Here is a 27990-nt window from a genome sequence, read left to right as displayed (position 1 = left end):
CAAGCTGCCAAGGTATTAATGAAAGCTCATTCCAAGAAGAGTTGTCAGTCTTTTTATTGTACTGTGTTTCAGTCATCCACCTCCACAAAGGCTACAGCTCATTTTGTTCCAACTCTGCTCCCAAACCTTTGGCTGAAACATCTTAATGTTTTACCCTTACATCCTCTGTTTATTAACCCCAACTCTTAATGGTTTTGTTTGTGCAATATCCATATTTAATGTAGCAGGTTTTTTTTTTAAAAAATCTCATATTAAGCAAAAAGTAAACGTTAGGTCTATATAACTAAATGAATTAAAATATGGTTGGCTAATTTGTGGATCAATGTGTTGTACAAACACAGCCCTTATCAAGGAAAGAACTGTCAAATTCCAGCTGCATTTATACTGCTTAAATTTTCATAGAATGTGGAGAGGAATGGAACAAATAAACCATGTCAGAAGTAGGAAATGTATGCTAACTTTCCTTGTTTTATACCAGATAGTGATTTCCCCACAGTTGGTATTCTGCTTGGTTTTCAGCAGCAACTTACTTACAGTCTGTAATTTTTTTTTGCAAATTCAAATTTCTTACAATATTAAACAACTCTAGGATTAAATTTAATTATTTCTGGTTCATAAAGGGATACGTTCACAGGCCATCTCCATCCCTCCAAAAATAATTGCCATTGATCAATTAAATCCCCACATAAACGCAGCAAGGCTTAAATGAATGCTGCCAGCATTTCTTTAAAAATTTTTATTGAACAGAACACACACACAAAAAGAAATTATACATATTGGTATACATATGTGGTATGTGTGTGCATCTCTTGTTTGTTTATAGAGTTTTACACAATTGTTTCAACAGAGCATGACAACATTTCGTTGTAATTGTTCATTCAAAAGTCTACTATTGTTAATTCATAAGCAACAACTAATATCAGTTCATCGAGTAATTGGTATCATACATTTATCTTTCTAATACTGAAGAACAATATATTGACAACAAGAATGATGTAGAAATTGCATCTATTTCCATTTTCCAGCCACTAGTTTCCATGCAGGTATAGACATCTGAAATTAAAACCTGATCAAAATCGTTAATGTACATAATGATTTCCTGTGGTAAGTTCAACAAGAACAGACATGCCATAGTTTGCAAAATAAAACAGGTATACAGACAGACCATATATAAACACACAAACACACACACACACTGACAGTGTATTACATGCTCAAGACTATGAATTATATTGTAGGAAATGTCTTGTTTCTGATTTGATACTGTTGTTGCTGCTGGAAGTGATACCTCAGATTCCTTTCATGGGAATCTTTGTGAAATAAAATCTGTGACTCATGTCACAAATCAATATAATTATTTGGGAATCAAATTCTAATGTTTAGCAAAATAATATAGTGCCAACAAAAATATGCAAAAACATCAGTGATATTGTTTAATGATTTGGAGGAGTTAAGACTTGCAAGCCATCTGCTAATAGGAAATTAACTAACCATTTAACTGATCAATTACCAGCTGCAACTGCAGATCCAGGAGCATTTTGTATGTGTAATGATGAAACATCCTTTACAGCATGTAGGGTTTAAAAAAATTTTTTTTTTAAAAAAACAAATATTTATTTTAAAATAATGTCATACAACAAAGCTCTACGTCGCCACCATCATCAAGAAAAAGGACAGTGATTATACAACAAGAAATACAATTGTAGTGAATAAAACATAACAAGACATCTCAAACTAACAGGAAAAAGGCCTACGCAATAAGCTCAAATAACTACATAGTTAATTCAATAATTAAGGTGATATGTAAATATAGACCACTTAGCAGCCTGCTATCTCATGTCTAGACACAGTCTAGACTGCTTAGACTTTTCAAAAATAGGTAATACATTCATACTCCTAATCCATTTCTTAAAATCAAGAGAATAACTTTCTTTCCGATTACATAAAACTATCCTAATGTCCATCTCTTTTTTGGAGGGGTGTCCCGTAAACCCGCCAAAAATATTTTCTGATAAATTAATTCCATTAATTCATACCTTCTGCTAAGAGGTATATTTAATTTTTTTAACACTTCAAGCCACTGTTTTTCCAAAACAGGATACTCCAATTTGTCATTCCTCAATTCAAATATATAACTAAAAGTGACTTTTATTTCTCATTTTAATACTTCTTTTAAAGAAGCTAAAATTTCAGGAACCATGGAAGGTGATTTAGATTTACAGTAGATCAAGATTTAGGATACATGTCAAAGGTGTTAAATCCATGCTTCCCAACAGGTCCAGCAAGCAGAATAATCATAATAAATCGTATTGTAAAAAGTAAAAATAAACTATAGATGATATTATTACAGTATCATTAATCCAAAACGAATCCTTGTTTTGTGCAAGCTCTGTAAACATTTGGTCTGCTTCTCAATATAAAATTACGATATGACATGTTTAAAAATATCCTAGTTTATCTTTTTCATTTCACTGCTGTTACATAGTGGAATCTCAATTTATAGCACATGGATACAAAAAAATTGCGTTCAAGAGACTTAATTCTATGGTGAATCATGTCATTTACATAATTACATAATTCATTCAAGTGATGTAAAATTGCCACGATGCATTCTTCCCTCTCTTCAATAAGTCCCTTAAAATGAGGTTTCATTATGCTTATTTTCAGATAATTTTAGGTATCACATCATGTGTTCAAGCAGCAGATGCTGGTGAGCAAGAAATCAAGGCAAAACGTGAGAAGACAAAGCCCTGTGTATTGTACATTTAGACAAAATAATCGGAAATGCCCCGCTGCACTGAACTATTGTGAAAGACATCTTCCCACCCATGGTGTTGAAAGTAGTCATCTATAACTTCCAGCAAATCTCTATTCATGGAAAGAAAGATGAGACATCAACTTGCTGTTCCACTCCAGTAAAATCTCTTGGCATAGCTATGTGCAAATTGCTTATACTGTATTTAAATATTTCTACCATACAACAGGCACCACTATATCAAGGAATGGTGCAGCAAGGGTCCAAATGGTGTCAGAAACATTTGTAGTTTGGTATAAATAAATATATTTTACATTTATTTTGGACAATAGAACATGTTTTGTCCTCCTTTTCATTGTAAAAAAGTTGGTCACCTTAATATTTACAGCAGGCAAGATAGTCAGGAACACAGGAACATCCTGTGATAGGCCTCTGCACAGCCTGTTTTGGGCTGGCAGAGTGCTGGGGGGGGATATTTCCAGACTGGACTGTCGGGCTGGATTTAAGCACCCCATGGACCAGATCCAGCCTGCGGGCCTTGAGTTTGACACCTCAGGTATAGGGTCTCCTGTCTTGAGCAGCGGGTTGGACTAGATGACCTCCAAAGTCCCTTCCAACTTTATTATTGTTAAATCAGACAGCATACTGAGCGCACAGAAGAAACAAGGTGGGGGGAAAGGAAAGTCCCCCTTTATACCCACAGCAACCAATCATAGCCTAGATTGCCTCATGCAGGAGCCCGCACTCTCCAATCGGTCAACTACAACGGTGTATTCTGGCCCACTGTACACTTTGCTAGCTACTACATTTAATTATCCTACTAAATTTAATATCCGAATACACTAACTCTAAACTTCTCCCTTTTTACGAGGTAACTGTTTGAATTTTCTTCAAACTATTACAAATAATTGTGATTTAGCTTCCCTGGATTTGAGTGCTAATTGACTGGCCAAATAAACATTCAGGCATGGAGCTTCCTATGTTTTAATCACACTAACTTTATAATTTAATAACTTGTCTGGATCCAATTCAAACGTTTTATATGTACCTGGACTTCTTTAAAATCTCTATTCATACTAGGACTCTGTTTTCTCAACTCAACTTATGGCGTAATATGATACTAAGCAAAGAAATGTCCTCTGTCTGCCTAAACCACTTATCAAAGTCAATATACTGAAGTGAGATTTGTACCTTCTAGAAATCTTTCTACCAATATACATAGGGAGTCCATGGGTGAGTTTTTAGAAATTTCATTTTATAATTTGGATCTGCTTTTTTTTCTCTCTGAGAAAAGTAATTTTCTCCCTTTTGTTTTGAGTGGGAATTGCTTCTCAACCTAAGGCGACAGTGAAAGGACTTCAAGCGTACAGATTTCCACAAAAGAAGATTTGCTCTGTTTACAGAATAAAGATCAGGCTATTGTCCTCTTAGCCTTCTGCCTCCTCTGTGAGTGTCAACCTAGAAGTCTCCATGTATTTTAATTACAGTACAGAAACCTTGAAAAAGGCGCCCCACTGTCAAAACTCAAGCAGAATGCAGAAATAAAAGTCTGGAACCAAAGATAAGCTTAGTAATATTAAAGCTCTAAAGAGATGATGAAGTACCAGTGAACTATCATCTTTCCCTCCCTCTTAATACGGAGGTGGTATTCAGCTGGTTCTCTCTGGTTCAGGCGATAGTGGTGGCTGTGGAAGGTAGTGGTGGCTGTGGAAGGCTCCGCCGCCCCCCGCCCCCAAAGTAATGCGCAACCTTTTGCACATGCAAACCGGTAGGGAAGGTAAGTGAATCCCACCACTGCTCTAATAGTACTGAAGTGTAAAGAAGGCAGTTTTGGGTTTCATAGAAAACTAAGGCCCCCCCTGCTTCTTGGAAAAATCAACAAGACACAAGGAAGATTAGCTTGGCCTCAGATAATAATTGAACTTCTTCCTCTAGAGCAGAAATGGAGAACTAAGGCCCCTTTATGACTTGTGGACTTCAACTCCCAGAATTCCTGAGCCAGCCATACTGACTCAAGAATTCTGGGAGTTGGTTCCGGTTCCGGCGGCGGCGGCGACGGGCAGCTCTTTGCCCGCTCCGGCTCCCCGGTGGGCTTCCCCACTCCTTGGGGGGCACAGGACACCCCGCAGAGGGGTCCTGCCGGAGGGGCGGCATCGCGGAGGTCTCCTGCAGCGGCGGCAGCCGGCGGGGGCTCTCTCGCGCGCCCAAGGCACCGGGGAGCAAGCTCGGAGGGCGCATCGCGTTTCCACGCCTCGCGCCTCGCTACAAGCCGACTGGAGAATGCTACAATTGAAGGAAGCAGCTGCGGTGCGGTGAGGTTGCCTCTCTCTTCATCCCTTACTTTGCATGAAGATTTGATTCAGCTTTTAAAACTTTAAAACAACTTTCGGAGCATTTTGGAGGTGCGGCTGGAGGGAGGGGGGTTTCCCCCCCCCCCCTTGGACAAGCGGCAAGAAACAATTTTGCTCTCAGCCCCCGGGGAAGGAGGAGGGGGGAGAGCCAACGAATGAAGCCTCACTTAGGCTGAGATGATTTTCTTTTCAATTTAATTTTACATATTACAATGATTTGAGGACTTTTGGAACTTTCTAAAACTTTGTTACGCCTCTGTGCCCAAAACTGGCAGGGCAAGATGGCACACTTCCGTTGTCTTTATGAACTCTGAAACCTGACTCCACCTTTAAAATTCAGGCTTCCGGTCTTTGTCTCCGTGTCTCCCAGAGGAACCTCTTGTGGATTGGTATTTTTTTAACCTTCTAGGGGAAATTTTCTATCTATTGCCAGACTTATTGGAGAGATTCTCTTCTGCCTGGTTATTCTGCTCCCGGATTCACCTGGCTACCCTTCTTTTCTAATTGCTTACTTCATATTTGGACTGAACTTTTAACGTTATAAAGGATGGCATCTAAAAGACCCCCTCCTGGAAAACCTGGCTTTGCCACTTCTGCTCCAACATCCGCAACATCCAGTCCAGCCACACAGTCAAAGATAACAGAACTGATGCACCATAAGACTACAGAGATGGACTTTCAACAAATGCTTCAACAAATTCTACAGGGCCAGGAGGAAATCAAGAAACAGTTAAGGGAAATGAAAGATGAAATTAAAGAAAATCAAGCCCAAATATATAAGAACTCACAAAGACTGAATCTTGTGGAAGGGGGGGTGGAGGAGGTGAGGGGGGGGGTGGAAGCCGTGCAGAAAGGGAACAAAGATCTTGACATCCAACAGATGAAATTAGAATTTGAGAGAATGTCCTATTATCTTAGATTTCAAAATGTTATAGAAGAAGATGGGGAAAATATAAGGGACATCATGACAAACATTCTGGCTGACTATACACACAAAGAAAAACAACAGATGGGGTGGGATATAGATCTGGTTTATAGAGTGAACTCAGCTTATGCTAGAACACACAATTTACCCAGGGAGGTTCACATTAAATTCCTTAGAAAAACCACAAGAGATGAAATTCTGGGTGTACAAAGGGGGCAAGCATTGACATATCATGATATGGAGATAACCATTCTGAAGCAGATCCCTAAGAAGATTAGAGAAAAAAGAAAAAATTATTCGCAATTAGCGAATAAATTATACCAGAAAGGGGTGTGGTTTAGATGGTTGATGCCTGAAGGTATGCTGATATTCTGGGAGGAGACAAGAATCAGAATTAATTCACCCATAGAGGCGCAGGCCTTTATGGAAAAAAATAAAACACTCCTAGAGAAACCACCAGACACTACAACGGACACGCAGGACACGGGAGGGGCCAGAGCTCTGCCAGTGGAGGGAGATGGGGCAATAGCAAGAAGACTCAGATCACAGAAATAAATATGAAAATCATATTATTATAAATTGACCGAAAGTGAAAATGGAATTATATTTGGATTTTATATTGTAATGTTTAATTTGATTGAATTTAATAATAGAACTAATATGCTGATTATAATCAATTATATACTAATGCATTATATATAAATGTACGCTATGGGTATGGAGGGAGGGGGGCCTCACACACTTTGCAACTGCCAAAATTTGTATACCTGTCCATTTACCCTTTTCCCTATAAATTTTGAAAAACCAATAAAATTTTATTACAAAAAAAAAAAAAAAAAAATAAAAGAATTCTGGGAGTTGAAGTCCACAGGTCATAAAAGGGCCATAGTTCCCTTCCCCTGCTCTAGAGAAACTGCTTTCTATTTCTTGCTAGAAAGTACTGTCCTTCTAATATCAGTTGCTAAAGGAAAGCACTTAGTGGGCCTTTGCCACCTGAAGAGAAACCAAAGGACTACTAGGAGCTTCTATCTCCTATCCTTCAGAAGAGTATAGAAGCCAATATTTCAACAGGTTGCCAAAAGGGCATTTTTCTAGGGTGGTCGATCTTGCACATTTGGCAATATTGTCACCAAAAGGAAATAAGCAGTTCTTATATTGCCTCTCTAAGAATAGTAGAAATGATCTTTACAAGTAGGTTGCTACGGAGGGATTTTAATTAATGTACACTTTTCTCTTTTGTGTTTAAACTTTGAGATGCTAGGAGGAAAATGAGTCATCAAAATCAAGAATTTAGAAAGAACGCTGGCAACAAAGCGATGGTATTTGGAAGCTCTAAAGAAATTATGAGTAATGGAAGCTCGAGAATGCTACAGTCATTTCACCCAGTTCAGATATAGACACTCCTGTTATTGAGGGGAAAGGGCCTAGATGTGCATATTTTTGCATGCATGTAGAAGTTAGAATAAAAATCCAGAAAAATATCTAGTAAATTAAAGTACAGTATCTTGATTGACACACTGATATTCCTTTCTTGTTAGCAAGAAACAAAAAGTTCAAAGCACATTTCAGGCATGGGTTTCAATCGATAACGATAAAGCGCTATACTTATCACTGACATCAATCCATATTGGAATCTGAATGAGGTTGGAAACTGACTACATTAGTCTAGACACGACTATGAGACACATTCTAAGGTTTAAATTATCCTAAAGTTTCCTGCAGTTTTTAAATCAGTGTTTCTCAACTTTATCAAGTTTTAAGATCTGTGGACTTCAGCTCCCAGAATTCCACAGAATACTGGTTAGGGAATTATGGAACCTGAAGCCCATGTATCTTAAAATTGTTAAGGTTGAGAGAAACTAGTCTAAATAAATGGTAATCTGGACGCCCCTACATAAGGATTGTAGTCAAAGAAGCATCGCTGAGAAAAGAAAAAAGGAAGTAACAAAGCCAAGATTTAGGGGTTTAGGATTGTCTTTGCTTTTTGTTTCTCTGTTACTTCTGGTACAGATTTTATGCAGCTTTCAACTAGAAATAATGAACAATCTTGCTGTGAATGTTTGGGTATTATAGTAAAGAGAGGAATCCAAGGCCAGATGTGGTTGTAGTCAGAGGTGGGTTGCTCCCGGTTCGACTCAATTTGGCTGAACCAGTAGTGGTATTTTTCCCTGGGTTGTGGAACCGGCAGCGACCCAGGCTTGCCACACACCTTAACCTGTTCCCTCACCGCCGCCATATTGTTTTCTAGTGACTGCGCATGCACAGTTCACTATAAATTGTTCTGCACATGCGCAAAGAACAATTTACATTGAACTGCACACGTGTGCACGGCACACATAAAAAGCGTGCGAAGCGAACCGGTAGTAAAACCAGCAGCAACCCAACCCTGGTTGTAGTGCTACAGAAAACATCCTAGTAATCAATGCCTTGATCAGAGCACCTCTTCTACTGCCATTTTTCAGCAAACAGTTTTTAAGGTGTGAGGCCTAGGATTCTGGACTAGACAGCTAGCAATATTAGCAGCCACTGTTCTGTTTATCCATGGACCCGTTTTTTTTTTTCATAATGTTCAAATAGACTGCAATGTTACAGCAAATTCCAAGTTTTATTATGTACTATGTAGAAAACACATTTCCTTTTCTTGGTTTTGAATATCTCTGTGTTTTGTGTCAGTGGACGGCCTCAAAATCTTATATTGTGAGAGTGGGAAAATATTTTTTTCTATCCACGTCACATATGGCTTACCTCTCTCTTGAGCGATATTGCTCTCTGTGCAATTTTCAAGGAAATGTTCCTTCTACTATTTTAAAAAGTCATTTTACTGTTTATTTTTGATTTCTGCTTTCTCCTTTTTAAGAGAGCTGTCGTTAATTCCACGATTGTTAACAGCCTTGGGTCAGGATTTTTGTCACAGCCATTTTAAAAGTTCACATTCACAATACTTATTGGAAAACTTCTATCCAATGTTTGTTCACCTCTAAAAAGAAGTCTTCAAGTAAATAACATAGGACATAACTTCACAGAAGATATGCCGTTTTGTCAACAAAGTTTATTCTTCAGTTTGCTTGACAATTTTATTTTATGATCTTGTGCTGGAACAGGACACTGAGTGAGGCTTAAGGATTTTTGAAATCCTTAAGATCAGCTGTAGAAACACAATACAATGTGAAGATATTGTCTGTAAAGATTTTAAAAAATCACTCTGGAATAAAATGTAAATGAATAATATTATATGCCTTCCTGGCTTTGGGTGTTCTTTTCTTATTACCATTTTATTCTTTAAAATAACATGAAATCCTATAACCAATGGAAGATATCTACATAATATATTTGTCTTTACTGTTATCTCTAAGCCACTCCTCTGGTTTAGAAATTCATCCATTCTTCTCCATTATTTCTTTATACCTCTGAGGAAACATGACTAAATAGAATGTGGGGGTAATATATGTCGGCAGTCACTTGGTTAAATTTTTAAAATGACTTTTATCAAATATCTCTCCTCCATTTATGAATACGTTCACTTAACTTTATAATATACCTATAGCCAGTCAATACTTGTCTGTGCCTACAGTAAATTGGTTCCTAACCCTGTTTTCAGGTTAAAGAATTTCTAGGCTAGACCCTTGAAACTCCACTCCAACCCATACCTTCTAAATCCCTCTCTGAGGGGAGATAATACAGTATATCACAGAAGTCAGTATCACTTAGGAGTGTACTCACTTTTGTTGCCAGCAGTTTAGACATTAATGGCTTTGTGTTTCCTTATTTTGAGAGGACAGCACATTTACACTGTTATACAAGCTGTATACTCACTACTTTACATTGTAGCCAAGTGTCATTTCTTCAGTGTTGTCACATGAAAAGATATACTTAAATATTTACAAAATGTGAGGGGGTGTACTCACTTCTGTGATACACTGTATTTGTAGCTCGACATATTACGAACATCTCAGAAACCACCAACTGATTATTACAACCATATGGCTTCATAATAGCACACAAACCAACTAAAGCCCTGCCAACTCAGACAAACAAGCTAACAGTAAACAACAGCCTAATCAAGGAACCACCAAGAACTCTCCCACCAACAGTGACAGGTTTACTATGGAAAGAGAGAGCAAACCTCACTCCCTTCTAGCACTGATGATGTTGCCTAGTTGAGCAATGAAACATCTGCAAGAACACAACCAAGCTCAGGGAACACCAAGGATTCCACCACCTCATTTTTCCTAAGTCTCCTACTTTCCAAAACCTGGTGACCTCAAGATTTACTGCAACTACAACTTCTAGAAATCTCCAACATTGGCCATTTTGGGAACTGGACTGAACAATTTTGAATACTGCTAAGTCATTTTCCCATTTTCATTGGCTTCAAACTATTTTTGTTACTGCATTATAGCAGCTAAAATACCTGATACATCTCAAATGCTTATTCTGGCACAGGATGAATTCCTTGAATGATGCTGTTCCCAGGCTGCTAGAATGGTAAAGCCAAGTGTGGGTTTGCATGTCCAGCACTACTTCTCTTTTCAGAGCAATTCTGCAGAATACTGTTTCTCCTTTTTGATTTTCAGTGGGTAGGCTTTCAAAGTTTATTTTGGATCAGATGGTACTGAAAATACACAGAATATCTTGGTAAGAATCTATTTTTTTTCAAGGATGAGGCTGAGAAGGGATTAAGAAAATAAAATTAGAAAAATAGGCAGGACTGACTAGTCCCCAAAGAAGAATCATTTAATAAAACTTCCTGTCTCTTTATTTCACAATTTACACAGCTTGTGTCAAGCCAGGTCCTGCCTGCAGTTTCTCAGAAAATTCAATTAATTCCACTTGATTGGAGGGAGGGAAAATCAACAGCTGTGTATTTTAAAAGTGTCTTCCTTTAAATAGCAGTTTATATATTAGACTTTTCCCACCTGTTTGCTGTTCAAGTGTGATGAACATCAACTTTCATCTTCCTCCCAGGTATGCTATTGGTCTAGAAAAAGTCTGCTTGTCTCTAGTTCCCATCAGTACCAACCAGCATGGAATTTGTAGCCCGACATGTTTGGAGGCTATTTCACTGGGGATCTATTATATATATATATATAGAGAGAGAGAGATATTGAGGTTAACTGAAGTCAAAATTTGGAGACAAACTCCAAAGAGAGATGTTACCTCAATATTGTATTCTTGTCAAGTTACTATAGAATCTGCATTTACCAAAAAAGAAAAAGTAATTGTTGCTTGGTTGTCAACAACAAAAAAAAGGGAATGTTACTTGAGATCCTGAAGTTAATGGGATATTTTTAAACCAATATTAATAATTCATCTCCTCTTTTTCTCAATAGGTCATGTAGCATGCTGGGTGTTGTATAACAAAACATTCTAGTATATTTTTATTTATTTATTTTTAATTTATTTGGTTTGTCAAAAATTTACAAGATAACAGGTATGTATAAAATACATATTTATAATATTTATAAAATTATAGGTTTTATTTGTTATTGGTTGGTTGAACTAAAAAGAGATATAAACAGACCTGATCAGTCAGATGACCTCTCAAAAGGCATCCGAATTTAATGACTTACATTTAAACAGGATTATTTAATCTTGAACAAAATTATTTTGTTAGTGACAGCAAAGATAACTGGGTTGACCATAGTGCTTATAACTAAATGCTATCAACTGTAATAGGACAATACCTTTATTATGGAACAAAAATGGGGTTAAAATCACAAGATCCTTCAAGAGGAATGAACCGAATGTCAACTGGAACAAGCAGAGACACTGCAGCTTTTTGCAGCATCTCCAAAACTGTTAATTGAGACTATCATTTACTGCATCCCATGAAAAAGCATTCAACTCACAAAGTTTATGTGACAATAAATTTGTTACCCATTAAGGTACCTTTGGTACCAGAAGAATCCCATGAAAAGGCAGAGGAAATATTGGCAGCTCCATTGGAAGACAGGAGGAAGTTCTAGTTCCACTATTAATTTCTGTGGTGTTAACTGTTACAGAGCTAGGATAGGAATATATGCAAAGATGAAAAAACTATATCTTCCTTTTTAGGCCTGCAAAGTCTGTAATATAATGAGTTTAACTCCTCCATCAAGTGATGTATTGGAGATAAACTGTATTGATTAATCTCTTACAACACTAATAACTATTATTAGCACCAGATTTATAATAAGATGTTCAAATATTTGCCTATGTATATAATATAAAAGCAGAAACTTTAACATACAAAGCAGGAAAACATATACATGCAAATTGAAAATAGGACTATAATGGTGCCCTGTTTTGCTGCCTATTGTTCAAAATTATTCAAATTATGAAAATTATTCAAGAACTTACACCATTTTCTTGAATTTCTTGATAGCCACGTGGAAGTTGTTTGCCTCTTAAATTCTCAGCCTAGCTTACACCTTTGGGGTTTCCCACCCAAATGCCCACCTGATCCTGCTTAGCTTCAGAGTGCAGATAAGTCAGGTAGATACTGTTTGCTTATAAGCATCTACTTAGAAAAGTCATCTAATTTGTTTATTGGGTAAATCAATAAAAATGGTTCTGATTTATCATAATAATTTTATTTTGCCTAACATAAACAAAGTAATCTATTGCTGCCTATCCTCGAAGTATCTGAAATACATTGACAACAATGAAAACAGCAATTCCTCTTTGCAAACGATACGCAATTTAAAATAGTCATTTAGGACCCCACTATCTCACCTCTATACCAAAGGCACTGATTGTTCCTCTTAATAAAATAAGAGTTAGAAGGGACCTCGGAGTCTTCTTTTCACACACCCCTGCTCAAGCAGGAGACCCTATACCATTTTGGGCAAATGGTGGTCCAATCTTTTTTTAAGACAGAACCAATCCAATGCACGTTGAATGAGATGTCTGCAAGGAATAAATCCATCCTACCGATTTACTGAGAAAACACATTTCATAGAACACAGTACAGGTTATTCACCCTAGCAACATTTTAAAACCAATATTGGTTTATACAACTGAAAATTATATATATTTGTAGCGATCCAAATTTATGACGACACAATTTTGGCTTTGGAAATAAATGAACAAAACAGTCTAGGAAAACACGGAAGATTGCGACATCGTAGCCTACTCGGCCCTAGGTAGTCTTCGTCTCCGGTTGAAGGAAATACAACTTTACGCAAAGCCATCGGGAGGTTCGCAGCTACTCGGAGCGTAGGCGCTTTGATCGACCCGGCCACCTACCTACCTACCCGACGCGCCGCGGCTCTCCCGCTTCCAACCTCGTTCCTTTGGGCAGCATCCGAGAGCTGCCCGCTGGCCAATCACGGGATCCCGCCTCACCCCAGCGCGCCCTGCCTCTACACGGCAAGGACTTCCCCTCCTTCGGTTCTATTCCCAAATCGGGGGCTGGGAGGGGAGAAACCGAATTGGGGAGCCAATCGCGAGCGAAAGCTGCACCTCTCCGTGCCCACCCACCCGCCCGCTCGCCCGCCTTTCCTGCTCGCCCATCAAAGCGGTGGGCGCTGAGCGGCGTCGCCAGGCGGAGGCCGCCCTTGCTTCAGCTGTCGCCCGGGGAGGGGTCAAGCCAGCGGCAAGGCTGCCCTGCCAGCTCTGGTGATCGCGGCCGGCGGGCGGTTTCCCGAAGGCTGCCAAGAGCGATCCGGGGCTGCTGGTGCAGCGACGAGCACCACCCGTGCGGCTGCTGCTTCTTCTTTCGCTTGGGCTTTCAGCCGCCTGCAGAAGGGAACACCATGCCGAAGAGAAAGGTAACGACGGAGCCACGTTCCCCCTTCAAGGTCCACGCTCGGGGAAGGAGAGAAAAATAAGCAAAAAAAAAAAAAAAGACCCCCCCCCGCCAGCTTATTCGCCACCCGCTGACTGCTTTCCAAGTCACGGGCTTGATTTCACTTTGGGAGGCCGCGTCGAGGTCTGTCTCTCACCCCCCCCCCCTCCCTTAACCGCCTGTTGCAGTAATAGGGCGCCAGGTTCTCGCGTTTTGCAGTTTAACGCGGTCGCATTTCCATTCGTACTCTATGCAGTTGCAGCGGTGCGCACGGCTTCGGGCCGCGCGCTGAGAAAGATCCGTCACCCGGGTCGGTGTCAGTCTCCGCAGGCCCTTCTCGTTCCCAGGAACGTCAAGCGCGCTTGGCTCCCCCCCCCCTTGGCCCCCGCTTCCACACACCACACACACCCGGGGCAGGGCAGAGACTGCCGCTCGCCTTTCTTACGCCCCGGAGGGTTTGCAAAAAAACACAACTCCCCTCGAGGAGCTCTCGGGCGAAGTGCGTTGCCTGTGTGTGTGTGTGTGTGTGTTGCGCGCGTATTTACGAAAGGAACGCTCCGAGAGTTCGCTCTCCGCCCCCACCCCAGAACTCTTAGCTCGGGCTCGCGCGCGCCCTGGAGACGGTATGTGTGTTGGGGGGGGGGGGCTGCTAAGGTAACCCGAGAGCGCGAGGGGGCGGAAAGTAAAGGCAGAGGCGAGCCATATTTCACTACCCCGCTCGCTGCTTTCCGTGATGGCAGACCCATCTGTGCCAACTATCGGGTCTCTCAGGACCGGCGGCTGATTAGGCTGGGCCTTTGACCGTCTCAACTGAGGCGGCGGTGACGGTGGAATCTGATGCCAAGGCAGCGGGAAAGAGTTTCTAAAGAGCCTCGAGGGCGCCCGAGGAAGGCATTGTGGGGAGGAGTTTTGCACCTTTGAGACGCGAAGGAGCCGCTGCAACGGTTACTCCACACAGAGAGAGAGAGTTGCGTGAAGCCGTGGTGTCTTTCTTCCTCCTCACCGTTTCCTTTGCCTTTAACGACTGCTGGATTTTTCAGCGACTTCTGCATTCTTGTCTCTCCTCCCGGCTCCGAAGAATAGGGATTTCTACTCTCTTGGTCACATTGGACTGGGATAAAAATGCCTTTTTTTCTGGCTCTGGGTGTGTAAATTGAGAGGCAATCTGGATGTAAATTCTAACTAGCACTCGAAGTTGAAGTCGTCAGAGATTATTCAACCTCGTTATTAGATTCTGAAAAGAATCAGAGGTGTTTTGTGACAGGGTTAACTTAAATGACTCCCTCAAACGTGCTGGGAGCAGTTGAGAAATGTGGGGTGAAGTGTACAAGATTGTAATTAACTCCACTGGATGGATCAGTCACTCCTGGAAAGTCCAACCTACCCCATGGAGGAGTTGTTGCCAGAAAAAAAACTGAGTAGGAAATTGTGTGTATGCTAGCAGAGTTCCTGGAGAAAAGACAGGATATGCATCTAAAAAGATAGGAACCAGGGACTGTAACTGAATTCAGTTCAAATTTAGAGGAGCTTCCATAATCCCTTGTGCTGCAGCTGAGATTATAAATTCCTAAAGGTAAAGATTAGATGGGTTTTGTAATCAGGGATATAAAATTTAGTGTCTTCCAAAGCTTTGGGATTTTAATTCCCATCAGTCCCAGCCAACATGGCCAAAGACAAACCATATGCAAGACCTTGACTTGCTTAACTGTTCTTGGTATCCTCTGTGAAATGTACTGTAGTGCGCTGACTATAACGGAGTCTTCAGAGAAAGAATAAAAATAAATTTATACAGCTACTTATTTATGGATTTTTTAGGTCTTTTAAGAAACTGGGGTGTCTAAAAATACCTAACTTGTACTATTAATTATTTTATCTACATAATGCTTTTCCTTTAATTTTATGTTTACATATTCTCCACTACAGTAATTAATACAACACAAAAATGTTGTCAGGCTAATGCCACTGAAGAAACAGCAAAAGTATTTCATTTCTGCATGATTCTTATGGGAATATATTTGTGTACCATACTGGGTATAAAAGTGAAATAAGTGTCATTTTGACTAGCAATCCAGTATTTTAAGCTTCCCTTAAATAAATAACTACTTTTAAAAATGTAAGCTTTTTATTGAACTTTAAACAGTTGTAGAAGGAATTTTATCTTTTGTCTGAAAATAATGTAGAGTTTCCACATAATTGCCATTGATTTTCTCTTTGGGGAATGAGTTACAATTTTGATTTGTTACTGGTTGTAAGTTCAAGTTAGTTGAAATATTTAATTATTTTAAGGCCTCCAATCATGTGATGTGTATCTCTCCAAAATTAAATGGAGACTTACTTTTGGGTAGATCTGAGTAAAGATTTGGCTTTCGCTATGATATACTTGCATTGGATTTAATGGATTTTTTTTTGTATTATGATTCTTGTCTTTAATTATTATTGTTAATTTATTTTTAATCCCTGATAATCTTGTTTGCTGCTCTCCTGTGCCAGAATCTCATTCATTCTGCATATGTGTATAATGCCTCAGATATCATAGATGAGATATCATACCATAGAAAAATAGAAACAGGTCATTGTTAGAACACATTGGATATGAATAGCTCAAGGATTGATGGATGGGTTTATTGGATTAGAATTCTTAGAAGAAATCTTGATTCATTATATTCGGAATTAAGATTTAGACTTGGAACACAAATACCGGTCTTCCTCCTGGAACAGCGGGAAGGGGGATGGCAACCTTATTGATACTCTTGGATTTTTCATTTGTGTTGAACTCATTAATCACCCAAAAAAATGATGTACTTGGAGAAGCTAGGGACTAAATATACCACTTTATGATGATGATATTGGAAGACATGACTGAGAGAGACATACTTGATTCCTTGGAATTTTTGAAAAATTTCACTTGTTTCATGTGTCTCTATGTAAGTTAAGTCACTGGACAGAATCAGTGGGGTATTGATGACACTAAGATGTACTTCTTACTGGATGTTTGAGAACTTGTGCAGATTTCCAAATTTATAGGATGTGGAAAAATAAATTTAAGCTGAACTTCAACATGATCAATTTACTGCTGATTCTATAAGTTGGATTTCAGGATCTGAGGGACATGGGTAGTTAAGAAATATGAAGAAGGAAAGGAGAAAGAGAAAGAAAGAAAGAAAGAAAGAAGTTCAGTATCAATATTCTTTCTATTCTATTTCTAAGTTCAACTTCCATAGAACCTCAGAGGAAAGAACATTGCAGCTTGATTCTGATCTTTGTTGGTATAAACCAGGCATGTCCAAAGTCCGGCCCGGGAGCCAATTGCAGCCCATTTTCAAATTTCGAGTGGCCTGCAGCTTCTCCCACCAGAGTTATTTGTTTAGTCTTTAATAAAATAGTTCATTTGCATTTAATGTTAATGGTTCAAAGAATGTCAGACTGAATAGTCGGCCCCACACATTTTCATCTTACCAAATCTGGACCTCCTTGCAAACACCCCTGGTATAAACAATCACAGTATATGCGTAACTTTTTAAAGGCCTTTATGCTGTACCAAGATCTAGTCTGCAACTTACTTCCTGACTTGTGGTTCCTTTACTGTTGATAGTTGATCCTAAAAGGCAGAGGCTATCCACCACTTCAATGTCAATTGTACAGTGGTTGCTGTACATATCTATTGTCTTTAGTTATCCTTTTTATATTTAACCCTAGTCTCATTTTACCCCTTTGCTCCTTGACTTTTCATTATCAAAACTTGCAGATCATTTGCATTTTCAGCTAGCAGAGAAATATCATTAGCATAAGGCAGATTGTTGATGTTTCTTCCTCCAATTTTAAAATTACACTTATCTTTTTCCAATGTATACATTCTAAATATGCAAGGCTATATCACTTTTTTGTTAACCTGGAACCAATCTGTTTTATCTGTATTGTGGCTTCTACACTTCTGTATAGGGTTTCGTCTGAGGACAATGCATTGCTGTGAGATTCCTGTTTTTTGGAAATACACTGCTTCATATTTTCAATACATTTATATAATTTGGATTTCTCAATTATCCAGTGTGCATTTTTCTTCCCATGTAGGGAGTTTAGTATACATTGGATGATGTGCTGTTTTGCTAGAAGTGTGGTAATGTGTACATTTTGTTAAGCAATAGCACTTAGACTTATATACCGCTTCACAGTGCTTTGTAGCACTCTCTAAGTGGTTTACAGTCAGCATATTGCCCCCAACATCTGGGTTCTCAGTTTACTGATCTTGGAAGGATGGAAGGCTGAGTTAGCCTTGAGCCACTCATAATCAAACTCCTTAAGTGAGCAGTGAGCTAGACATTTTGTTAAATCTCTTTCTTTAGTAGTGCATTGGTATGTATATTGATCTTTTCCAGTCTGTTAGCCAGCGTGTATTTGCAGGCATAGTTTGGTGAGAAATTTTTATTCTCATAGGCGCTGCTTGGAGTGTCCAAGCATGAGTTAACTTCACTTGCTACCCAAGAACTGAGTTTAAATCTTTAGTGTAGCCACGCCTCCTGCTCCCTTTGGAGGTCAGTTTGAAAAAATTCAGTCCCCCTATAAGGATGTGTTTTAAGATTTCCAGTCCTTGAATAGCAAGCTGGATTTCTCCTAATAGCATTAGTGTAGCCTTTTTGTTGCTTTTTTCCACTGTGGTAGTTTTAGATAGACCTAGGTTTTTGTTTTTGTTTTACCAATGAACAGAGTTCCCTTCGTCTAATTGCTTCCTCACGTGTACACTAGGCTGCTGGGAGCATTACAGTTTTCCTTGTTTCCACGAGGCTCTGGCAGCACCGGGAGGCTTGTTAGCGGCTGCTGGCGAGCCTTGGGGTCAGGTAGGAAAGTCAGGTACCCCTGCAATCCATCAGAAAACTCTTCTTAGCTCCGGAGGCTCTGCTGGGCACTCCGGAACTCCGACGGCAGCCCGGTGTCACTCCAAAACGCACAATAGCCATTTTGGGAGGGAAAAAAAGTGCACGCTTTAAATCCAAGCCACTTTTTTCCTGTTCTTTTTTCTGCAGCCTGGTCCCTTAGCAGATCACCGCCGGGAGGAGTGCTAGTCAAGTGGCCTTGCTCTGGGTCACCAGGCAGGCCTCCCCCTCCCCTGAAGATCTTGACTGGCGGCCACAGGGAGTTTGGCTTTCTGGGCCATTCCTTGTCTCTATTAACAGCGCGGAACTGCAGTGCCCTGAGGGCTGAGAGTTCACCATGGCCAGCAAGAGTGTGGAGAAGGCCGCAAATCAGGCAGGGCCTACCAGCAGCAAGCGCAGCAGGCCCAATCCTGTGACCAAGGGTGCCAGTGCAGCATGTCCCACTAAAGGGAAGCAGCCTAGAACAAAGAGAGGATCCAAGGCAGAGGAGAGGCTGGCTGAGAGGCAATTTCAAAAGGCTCAGGGCAACCAAGGGCCTAAACAGGATCTCCCTCCACCTGCGGAGATTCCTGCTGACCCCCCCCACCATTCTAGATCCTCATCCAGATGAACCCCCATCTATGGTACAGGAGGATGAATTTGGGTTCTCCCCCAATCCCTCTACAGCCTCTCCCAGATCTTTAGCCTCATCCCTAGAGGAGGAGTATTTGAAGGAGGTTGGTTCCCTATTAGAGGAGGAAATCCCTCTTTCTGGACCTGTTGCCAGGGCTTTGGCCCAGGACCAGGATCACATCCATGAGCTGACCACAGCCATGAAGGAGGTGGTTGCAAGAGCCATATCTCAAGGGATTGCTGATGGTATACAGCAATTGGGCCTCTCCCTACCCCTCCCAAGCTGAACCAAAGCCAAAGCAAGAGTTCCTGATCCCCCGCAGCAGGCTGGCTGGGTCTTCCCTCTGGCCTCTTTGGCTGTCAGTGAAGCATCTGACATAGGGGAGGGCGGTCAAGAAACCCCAGATTTGTTGGAGGATGAGAATCTGACCCCCGATGTCCCTGCATTTTCTGGTTTATTCAAGCCCTCCATGTTCCGTGCTATTCTTACCAAGGCTAGGGCCTCTTCTGTCCAGATGGGGCTTCCCGCCCAATCAGATAAGAATTCGACTGATCAGGGCAATCAGAGGGAACTCAGGATCTAGGTGCAGGACTGTTCAAAGAGACCACTCTCCCCCAGGAGCTGGTTCCAGTTCCCCAGTTTTTCCTGGACACTATTCAGCGTCAATGAGCTCAGCCGGGTTCCATGGCAAATCCAAGTGGGGTGGATAAGAAGCTGTATTCTAAGGAGGCCGCCATGGAGGATATCCTAAAGCTTCCTCAGGTGGACGACCCCATAGTGTTCATAACCTCAAATTTGTCTCTCCCAGCCGACCTGCTGGAAGGACTTAAGGCTGAGGACAAGAGAGCGGAGAAAGCCTGTCACAAGACTCACGTGGCCATTGTGTGGGCCATAAAGGCTTCCTCTTCCTACTTTGGTAGGGCGGCACTATTTTGGCTGCGCAAATTGCTGTTCACTTTCCAGGCTAGCAACGTTAGGTCGCGCCAGGATGTCAACAAAATAATCACGGCGGTCGAGTATTCGGCCGACGCTTCGCTTAACACCACCAGATTCTCAGCCAATGCTCTTGCCTCCAATGTGACCTCGTGTCGCCTGCTGTGGCTTCGTCACTGGCAGGCGGACATGAAGGCGAAGTGGAAACTTGCTTCCGCTCCCTTCAAGGGAAGCAAGTTCTTTGGGGAAGCCCTGGACTCCTTTTTAATTGAGTCCAAGGATAAGTGCAAGGTCTTGCCGGCTGTTACAAAGAAGCCGGAATGGAAAGGGCAACAGTTCTTTTGTAGGCAACCCTTTCGTAATGCAGACGCGGGGGTTGCTCTAGACCTTACACCCAGTCGCAGGACCGCTCCCACAAGAGGTCCTCCTTCAGGGACAAGAATAGGCAGCAGGGGAATCGCAGGTCATTCCGAGGGGGATATCCCAACCGCTCCTTTCTTCGGACTAAGTGACCGGTAATGGTCCCCTCCCATTGGGGTCTGTCTACAGTTGTATGTCAACCAATGGGAGGATACAACGACAGACGCTTGGGTGCCGTTATGGGCTAACCTTAGAGTTTCTTTCGATACCTCCACTACGGTTCCTCCATTGTCCCCTTCCCAAATCGCCCCTCAAACGCCAGATGATGCAGGCAGAGATCAGGCATTTGCTAGACATAGCGTCCATAGAGCAGGTACCCCCAGGGCAGGAAGGCAGAGGGTTTTACTCAATCCTCTTCCTGGTTCCCAAGGCATTGGGGGGGGGGATGTTGAGGGCAATATTGGACCTCAAGAAGCTCAACATCTATCTAATGTTCAAGCGCTTCAAGATGCAATTGCTACAGACCATCTTGGGTTGCATCAGGCAGGGCGATCTCATGACATTGATCGACCTGAAGGAGGCATACTTGCACGTCCCCATTTACCCAGCGCACCGCCAGTTCTTGAGGTTCCAGTACGCATACCATCATTACCAGTACAAGGCCCTTTCCTTTGGCCTCTCATCGGCACCAAGGACATTCACAAAGCTCCTGGCTGCGGTTGCAGCGCATCTTCAGTCTCGTCCTGTTCGTCTCGTTTGTTACCTGGATGACATCCTCCTATTGTCATCATCTGTTCCACAGGCACATTGGGACCTCAGCCTCACCATTCGCACCCTCGAGCAGCATGGCTTCTCCGTAAATCTGGAGAAGAGTCACCTGACTCTGACCTCCAGAATTCAGCATCTGGGCACGGTGATTGACTCCACCATTTGCAAGGTTTTCCTCACACAACAGCAAGTGGAGAGCATAACCTCCCTTGTGCGACGCATCAAGACGTCCAGGTCAGTTTCCATCGTAACCCTACCCCAGTTGCTGGGGAAATTAGTCTTGTGCATAGAGGCAGTTCCCTGGGCTCGAATGCATGCATGAGAGCTCCAGTGGTTCTTACTCCCGGTTCAGTGGCGCAAGGCCAGCAACTCCAAGAGGATGGTCAACATTCCTCCAAGAGTCATCCGATCGCTCAGATGGTGGCAGTCGCCGGCTCTGCATCAAGGTCTCCTCTTCAAGGATCCAGAGCGCCTGGTTGTAACAACGGATGCCAGCCTGTATGGCTGGGGCGTCCACTTTCAGACTCAGGTGATGCAGGGCAGATGGTCACCAGCGGAGCTCGCCCACAATATAAATTGGCTGGAGCTCAGGGTGGACTGCATTTCTCATTGCGATCACTTCGGCTCGCAGAATCTCTGAATTGGCGGCCCTGTCGATCAGGGAGGAACTTTGTGTAGTGCATCTGGACAGGGTCATTCTTTGGCTTGACCCCTCTTTCATCCCTAAAGTCAACATCTTGTTCCACCGGTCACAGGAGGTGATTCTCCCTGATTTCTACCTGCATCCCTGACATCCCAGAGAGTGGGTCTGGCACAAACTCGACGTACGACGGGCAATATGCATATATAAGAAGAGGACAGCCACCTTTCGCAAGTCCAAATCCTTCTTTATTTCCTTCCAGCCCACCTCAATGGGCAGGAAGGTTTCTTCTTCGACTATTGGGCGTTGGCTGCGCACCTGCATTAAGCTGGCCTATGAACATCAGGCCCGGCCAGTTCCCCCTCGCATCACCGCTCATTCCACGAGGAGCACCGCGACCTTAGCCGCATGGGCAACCCAGGCGCTCATCGAAGAGATATGCAGGGCAGCGACTTGGACCTCGCCATCCCCATTTGTTCGTAACTATAAATTGGACTCCTTTGCAGCAGCGGAGGCCTCTTTTGGAAGGAGGGTCCTGCAGCGAGTCTTAGTGGCTCCGGAACAACGGAATGTTTCTGTTTCCCACCCTGGGACTATATAGCTTGGGTATGGACACTTCAAGCAGCGCCAAGGAGAATGACCATTGGATTACCTGAACGGTCATTCTCTAGGCGCTGCGGGAGTGTCCAACCCTGCCCTGGAGTAATCTGGAGGAGCCGAATCACCTCTCCTGAAGAAATAGTTCACCTTCTTTGACATCCTTCTGGACTTCACCTCCTCGTTTTTCAAACTGACCTCCAAAGGAAGCAAGAGGCATGGCTACACTAAAGATTTAAACTCAGTCCTTGGGCAGCAAGCTGAAGTTAACCCATTCTTGGACACTCCTGCAGCGCCTAGAGAACGACCATTCAGGTAAGCCAACGGTCATTTACTTCTGTTACTTGCCATGTTTCTATACATTTTTATAGCCTTCTGACTTCGCAGAGCCTGGAGTGCTTTTCTAACCTCATTGTCAGTACAATATTCTTGTAAGTAATACTATTTTCTAAAATATTTTCAGTGTTGACATCTTCTATCTCCTTTGAATCAGTTACTGTCCCTCTGATGATGTCCTTTAGCATACCTGTTCAAGGTTGGAATTTCCTTCTGAATTTAGAGATGTTTTAGAAAGACTTTGCTTGTTTCTCTGTGTCTCTTCCTATTGTCAATGTCTTTAAAGATGTTGTAATATTACTTCTTGTTTCTTCTGACAGCTTTCTGAAATACTTGATTAAGTTCCTTCATGAGATGTTTGTCTTCTTGTCTTTAGTTTTACTTCTTTTCTTGGCAATTTTTATTCCAGAATGACAAGAGCTATCTCATATAAATTGGATGTATAAATATGTAAATTAATTAATACTGGAAAAGAGCAGTGTCAATTAAAAGAGATGTAATTATGAATAGGAGTGAAGTCTATGATGTTAAATTATGTTCTCAGGCAACATGTACAAAGTTTATGTCCTTCGGCATTTCTAGCTTTGTACATGAACTCTTTCTTAATTCTAAGCACAAGGGAAAGCCTGTGATTCTTAGGAGCTAAATAATATTAGCAGAGCTATAGAAGGCAAAATATAGGAGATTAGTTTCAGAAGTGCAGAGAGCATATATATCACAGATATCTAGGATGATACCATCTCCACATGATAAATGATTTGTTTTTTATAGTGTCTTCTTGTCAAAGATTTCTCTGCAGGCAAATTATATAAGAATATCTTAGTCTAGCATTCATACTGTGATATTAACTTTGCATATTCAAGATAAAGTTCCAAATAGATGTTGCGTTTTAGGAATATTATTATATGCTGGATTATATCTCTTCTCTGCTTTACTTACTAGGCCCAAAGGCAAAGGTCAAATGCTTAAAGTTATATCTTTGTTTTTTCAGACATCTGTCAGCAAGTATCTTGCCCTCTCCTGAATCCTTTTTATCCTCATGCGTATTTGTGTATTTAAATCTCTACAGGATTCTAAATCCCAGAAAATCAAGAGAATGTCCAGATAAGGCTCTGTGTTGCACATATTCATTGTTCAAATATAGAGGGTGAGGTGAAGTTTCAGATAGTATTGAATTAGCATTGTTAGAAGAAAATCAAGGCCTTCCTTCAGTCATTCTTCCTTCTCTAATTCAAAATCACAAATTGAAATAGGTCTTAGAAAAAGACCAAAGTGCAATGGAAAATACCAGTGTAATAGGATGAACATTCCTCCCTGTCGGACCCCAAACGGAGAGTTCTTTAAATTCTAACTTGAGTTCATCAAATTAAAAAAGGCCCTTTCCCCCAAAGATATTTTGAGTCATCAAATACTAAATCACAGCCCAGTAGCGTGCTTGACTGCAAAGGCATTCCTTCTCATAATTCTAGCTAAGTGCATTTCCTTAGAATTCATAGTTGTTGTGCTTTTGTACATTTTTGAGGAATAAAGATAAGATTTTTCTTTATAAGATAGTCCTTGACTTACATCCATTAGTTTAGTGATCATTCAGTTATAATGGTACTAAAAAGATACAACTGGTACTTCCACTTTCGACCCCATGGTCATGTGACCAAAATCCAGGTGCTTGGCAACCAGGATGTATTTATGACAGTTGCAGCATCCCAGAGTCATGTGATCACTATTTGCAACGTTCCCAGCTGGCTTTCAACAATCAAAGTCAATAGGCAAAGCCAGATTCACTTAACAACTGCAGTGATTCACTTATATTTGCCTTGCTTAGCAATGGAGATTCTGGTCCCAATTGTGGTAGTAAGTTTAGGACTACCTGTAAAGGGCTTTTATGAGATAATTAAACTGTGGCTGCCCTCAACCACTGATTTTAATGTATTGTGTTCTTGAAATAAACTGATTAAGGAACTCCCTGCATTCTTTATTCTCAACTCAAAAATCAACCTGGTAAGATTTCTTTTTAATAGTACTGTATGGTGTGTTTTTTTCTGTCGCCATCCCCTAAGTTCGTGATTATATATAATTATAATGCCTGAAAAACACTCCCTCTGTGAATGAATAGATATGCAGACAATATACTTACATATGACAATCTAAACCAGAAGTTTTCAGTTCTACTGGAATTTGAGTTTATATTCAAATATGAGTAATCACTAATGGACTAGAAAAGGCAGTGCAAAGCATTTGTGCCAATAAGGACCCATTTATTATAAAACTGAAATAAACTTCCAGTCAAACTTCCACATATATATGCTTAGTTGTTGTACTGCCATGCAATAAACCATATAAAACAAAGGACATATTGAATGAGCATTTCAGTGTGATATTTATGCCCCGGTATCTTGTATTTGTTTTTTTACATTTTAAATCCTTGCAGAACTTAATACTGAAACTGAAGCAACCATTAACTAAGAGATTAGCCCTACAATTGATCTTTGTATGACTATTATTTTTTCATCAGCCAGTCAGAAAAAAAGGGATTTTACTATGTGACAAATGATTGTGTGTACATGAAAGAAATAATAATATTTTTTTAACTTTACCTCTTAGCATATTTGCTAACTGAAAACAGTATAGTTTAAGCCTACACTGTCTTATCTTAGTCATTTGTTAAACAACTCAACAACAACCCCTGGATTGTTTTACTTGCTTATTTAATAAACTCAAGGGTTGTTTTTTTACCCCAAAACCTGGTTTGTATATTAAGACAAATCATGAATTTGCAAATTAAAACTGAATTTTGGTGACTTCATCTTCCTTGTCAGCTAAGAAGAGGAGACAATAAATAACCACTCTATGCTAAATTGTGGTTCAGGGTTATAAATGGAGATTCACAATTCACAATTTTGTGTTATTCACAAAATTAAAAAAAACAAAATCCTACTTTTCTTTGGATAAAACTGGTTTCAGATGCTCCCTGATTTGTTAAATTCTGCACTACCAATCTTCTAACTACTAATGATGCCATTTTAGAGGGTTTATTTTTAATCCACAGGTTTTTGTAGGAAAACTAAAAACTTTCCTATTTTATATTTAAATAGGAAGGCAAGGGTTTCACAAATAAAACATGCAAATGTTCTTGTTTTTACAGTTCTTACTCTGAAGATCAGGCCTTGAATTTAAACCATGTTTAGTGTTTAAGGGTGAGCAGAGCCAATTGTGCTGCAAGGCAGGGAATACCCTGCATACTAGAGAAACTTCATGGCCCCTCTGCCTTCTCGTGGTTTTGCTGTTAACAATTATGTGTCCTACTTTGGATTTCTGTTAATAGAAAGTCAAGGTGTCAGTTGCCATCTTCAATGCAATCATATTTCATAACACTTCTCTAACCATTTCGGGCAGAAGTAAGTCTTACATTAGATGTAGTCCCAAGAAGAATATGTGTAGAATATTACAACTTTAGGCTGTTAAGTTCTCATTAACAATTGTAAATGCTTTACTATGATTGGATATTAATTTGTGTGTAATAAAAGTGTTGGCTCTGGAAGTAATACAGAAAACATGTCATTTAATGCCTTTTAGTATGGCTATTGGAGAAGCATATGACATTCAAAATAGCTCCAAGCAAAATGTTTGGCTGAATCTTAAGGTTTTTGTAATGTCCCTATATTTGGCTTAAATCTCCCTGCATAAAATAAGTAAAATTCATTTTGATTTATTGAAAGGATCTGATGTAATACATTTATCATACTTCTTATATGCTCTTGTTTAGATTTAGATATCTACCTGTCTCAAATTGAAATATTAATCCTGGATCTATGAGTATGCCCTTAAATTGAAAGCAGTCGCTTTCCACAGAATCTCATGAACAAAATAACTATTTCCTATTTCTTACTTCAGTTAGTTACTGCAGTTGCAAGATAATCATGAAAGGATCAGAGCAAACGTGTATTTCATACCAAATACCCAATGAAAGGCAAATTGGGAGAAGAGAAAGTGCCATGAGATCAATAATAATTTCAAATGGGGAATAGGAGGAAAAGGACAATTTGTGGAGAAATCTGATACCAATTCAGGAGTAGGTAACATAGTGACCACATCGCTCAGATCACATTTGGGAAAACTCAGGGAAAGTCTTTAACCGTGAATGTTTGTAAGCAGAAATATTTCACTCCTAGATGAAGTAAGGAAAAGTTGCTTTTAAAAAAACTTCTAAATGGTAGCAAATTTTAATCTTAAATTATGATAGCAATTTTTTCCTCAATAAATGATATCATGAGATATTCAAAAGTTCTGTCATATGTTCTATTTAATGGTGAAGTCCAAGAATTAGGAATTTGTGGAATCTTCCAAGGGACCTCAATTTCAATAACTGAATTTAGAATGGATACAATTGAAATATAGAAAAACAGTCTTGCTGGATTAAACTATTCCATCAAACTATTGTTCTGTTTCTAATTGGATGCTTCCAATAAACCAACAGGAAAAATATGGAGGCAATAACTTTCTATTGTTGAATTATATTTCTCCAATTCTATACATCACATTGTCAGAATTATTATTCATGGAGCACAATTGTTGCCTTTGGGCTAAGAATTAAATATTTCCAGAAAAATTAGAGAATGGTAGCATTATGTGCTATATTTTCTCTTCTGCCGTGTTTATCTTGTTATTAGAAAAATACTGATATTTGCTAGACATGAGAATGAACCTAAAGTTAATACAGCATGAAGAAACAAAGGAATATCATAAACCTGTATGCAGTCTTTAGCTGGTCTCCATCTTTTCTGCTGCTCTATTTGACCAGAATACACAGTTCTTCCAAACAATAAATCCCTTTCCCTCTAATTAGAATGTTCTCATTCTGAAATAAATGAAAATAAAGCAAATGCATTGAGAAGGGAGGAGGAGTTTAAAATAAAAAGGTGGTACTGCAATTTGTTATTGCTGACATTTGTATGCTGCTGAATCTTGTTACTCTGGGTGGCTTACAATATATGAAAACAATGTACAGAAAGAGTTAGAAAAAATTACAAAACAATTAATACTGATTTACTTAATGCTATTTTAGTTGATAAGTACACC

General features: G+C 40.4%; 1 protein-coding gene across 1 annotated transcript in view; it reads left to right on the top strand.

The window, feature by feature from the left end:
- Positions 1-13378: 13378 nt before the first annotated feature.
- HMGN3 (high mobility group nucleosomal binding domain 3) overlaps positions 13379-27990 on the top strand; it is a 50528-nt gene continuing 35916 nt past the window's right edge. Inside the window, 1 exon segment of the mRNA XM_081941325.1 lies at positions 13379-13782. Within this exon segment, the coding sequence (XP_081797451.1) occupies positions 13768-13782 (15 nt within the window). The 5' untranslated portion in view covers positions 13379-13767.

This window comes from Natrix helvetica (genome assembly GCF_964273705.1).
Source record: "Natrix helvetica genome assembly, chromosome: 2".
Taxonomy (NCBI): Eukaryota; Metazoa; Chordata; class Lepidosauria; order Squamata; family Natricidae; genus Natrix; species Natrix helvetica.
This window is presented reverse-complemented; position numbering and strand designations above follow the sequence as displayed.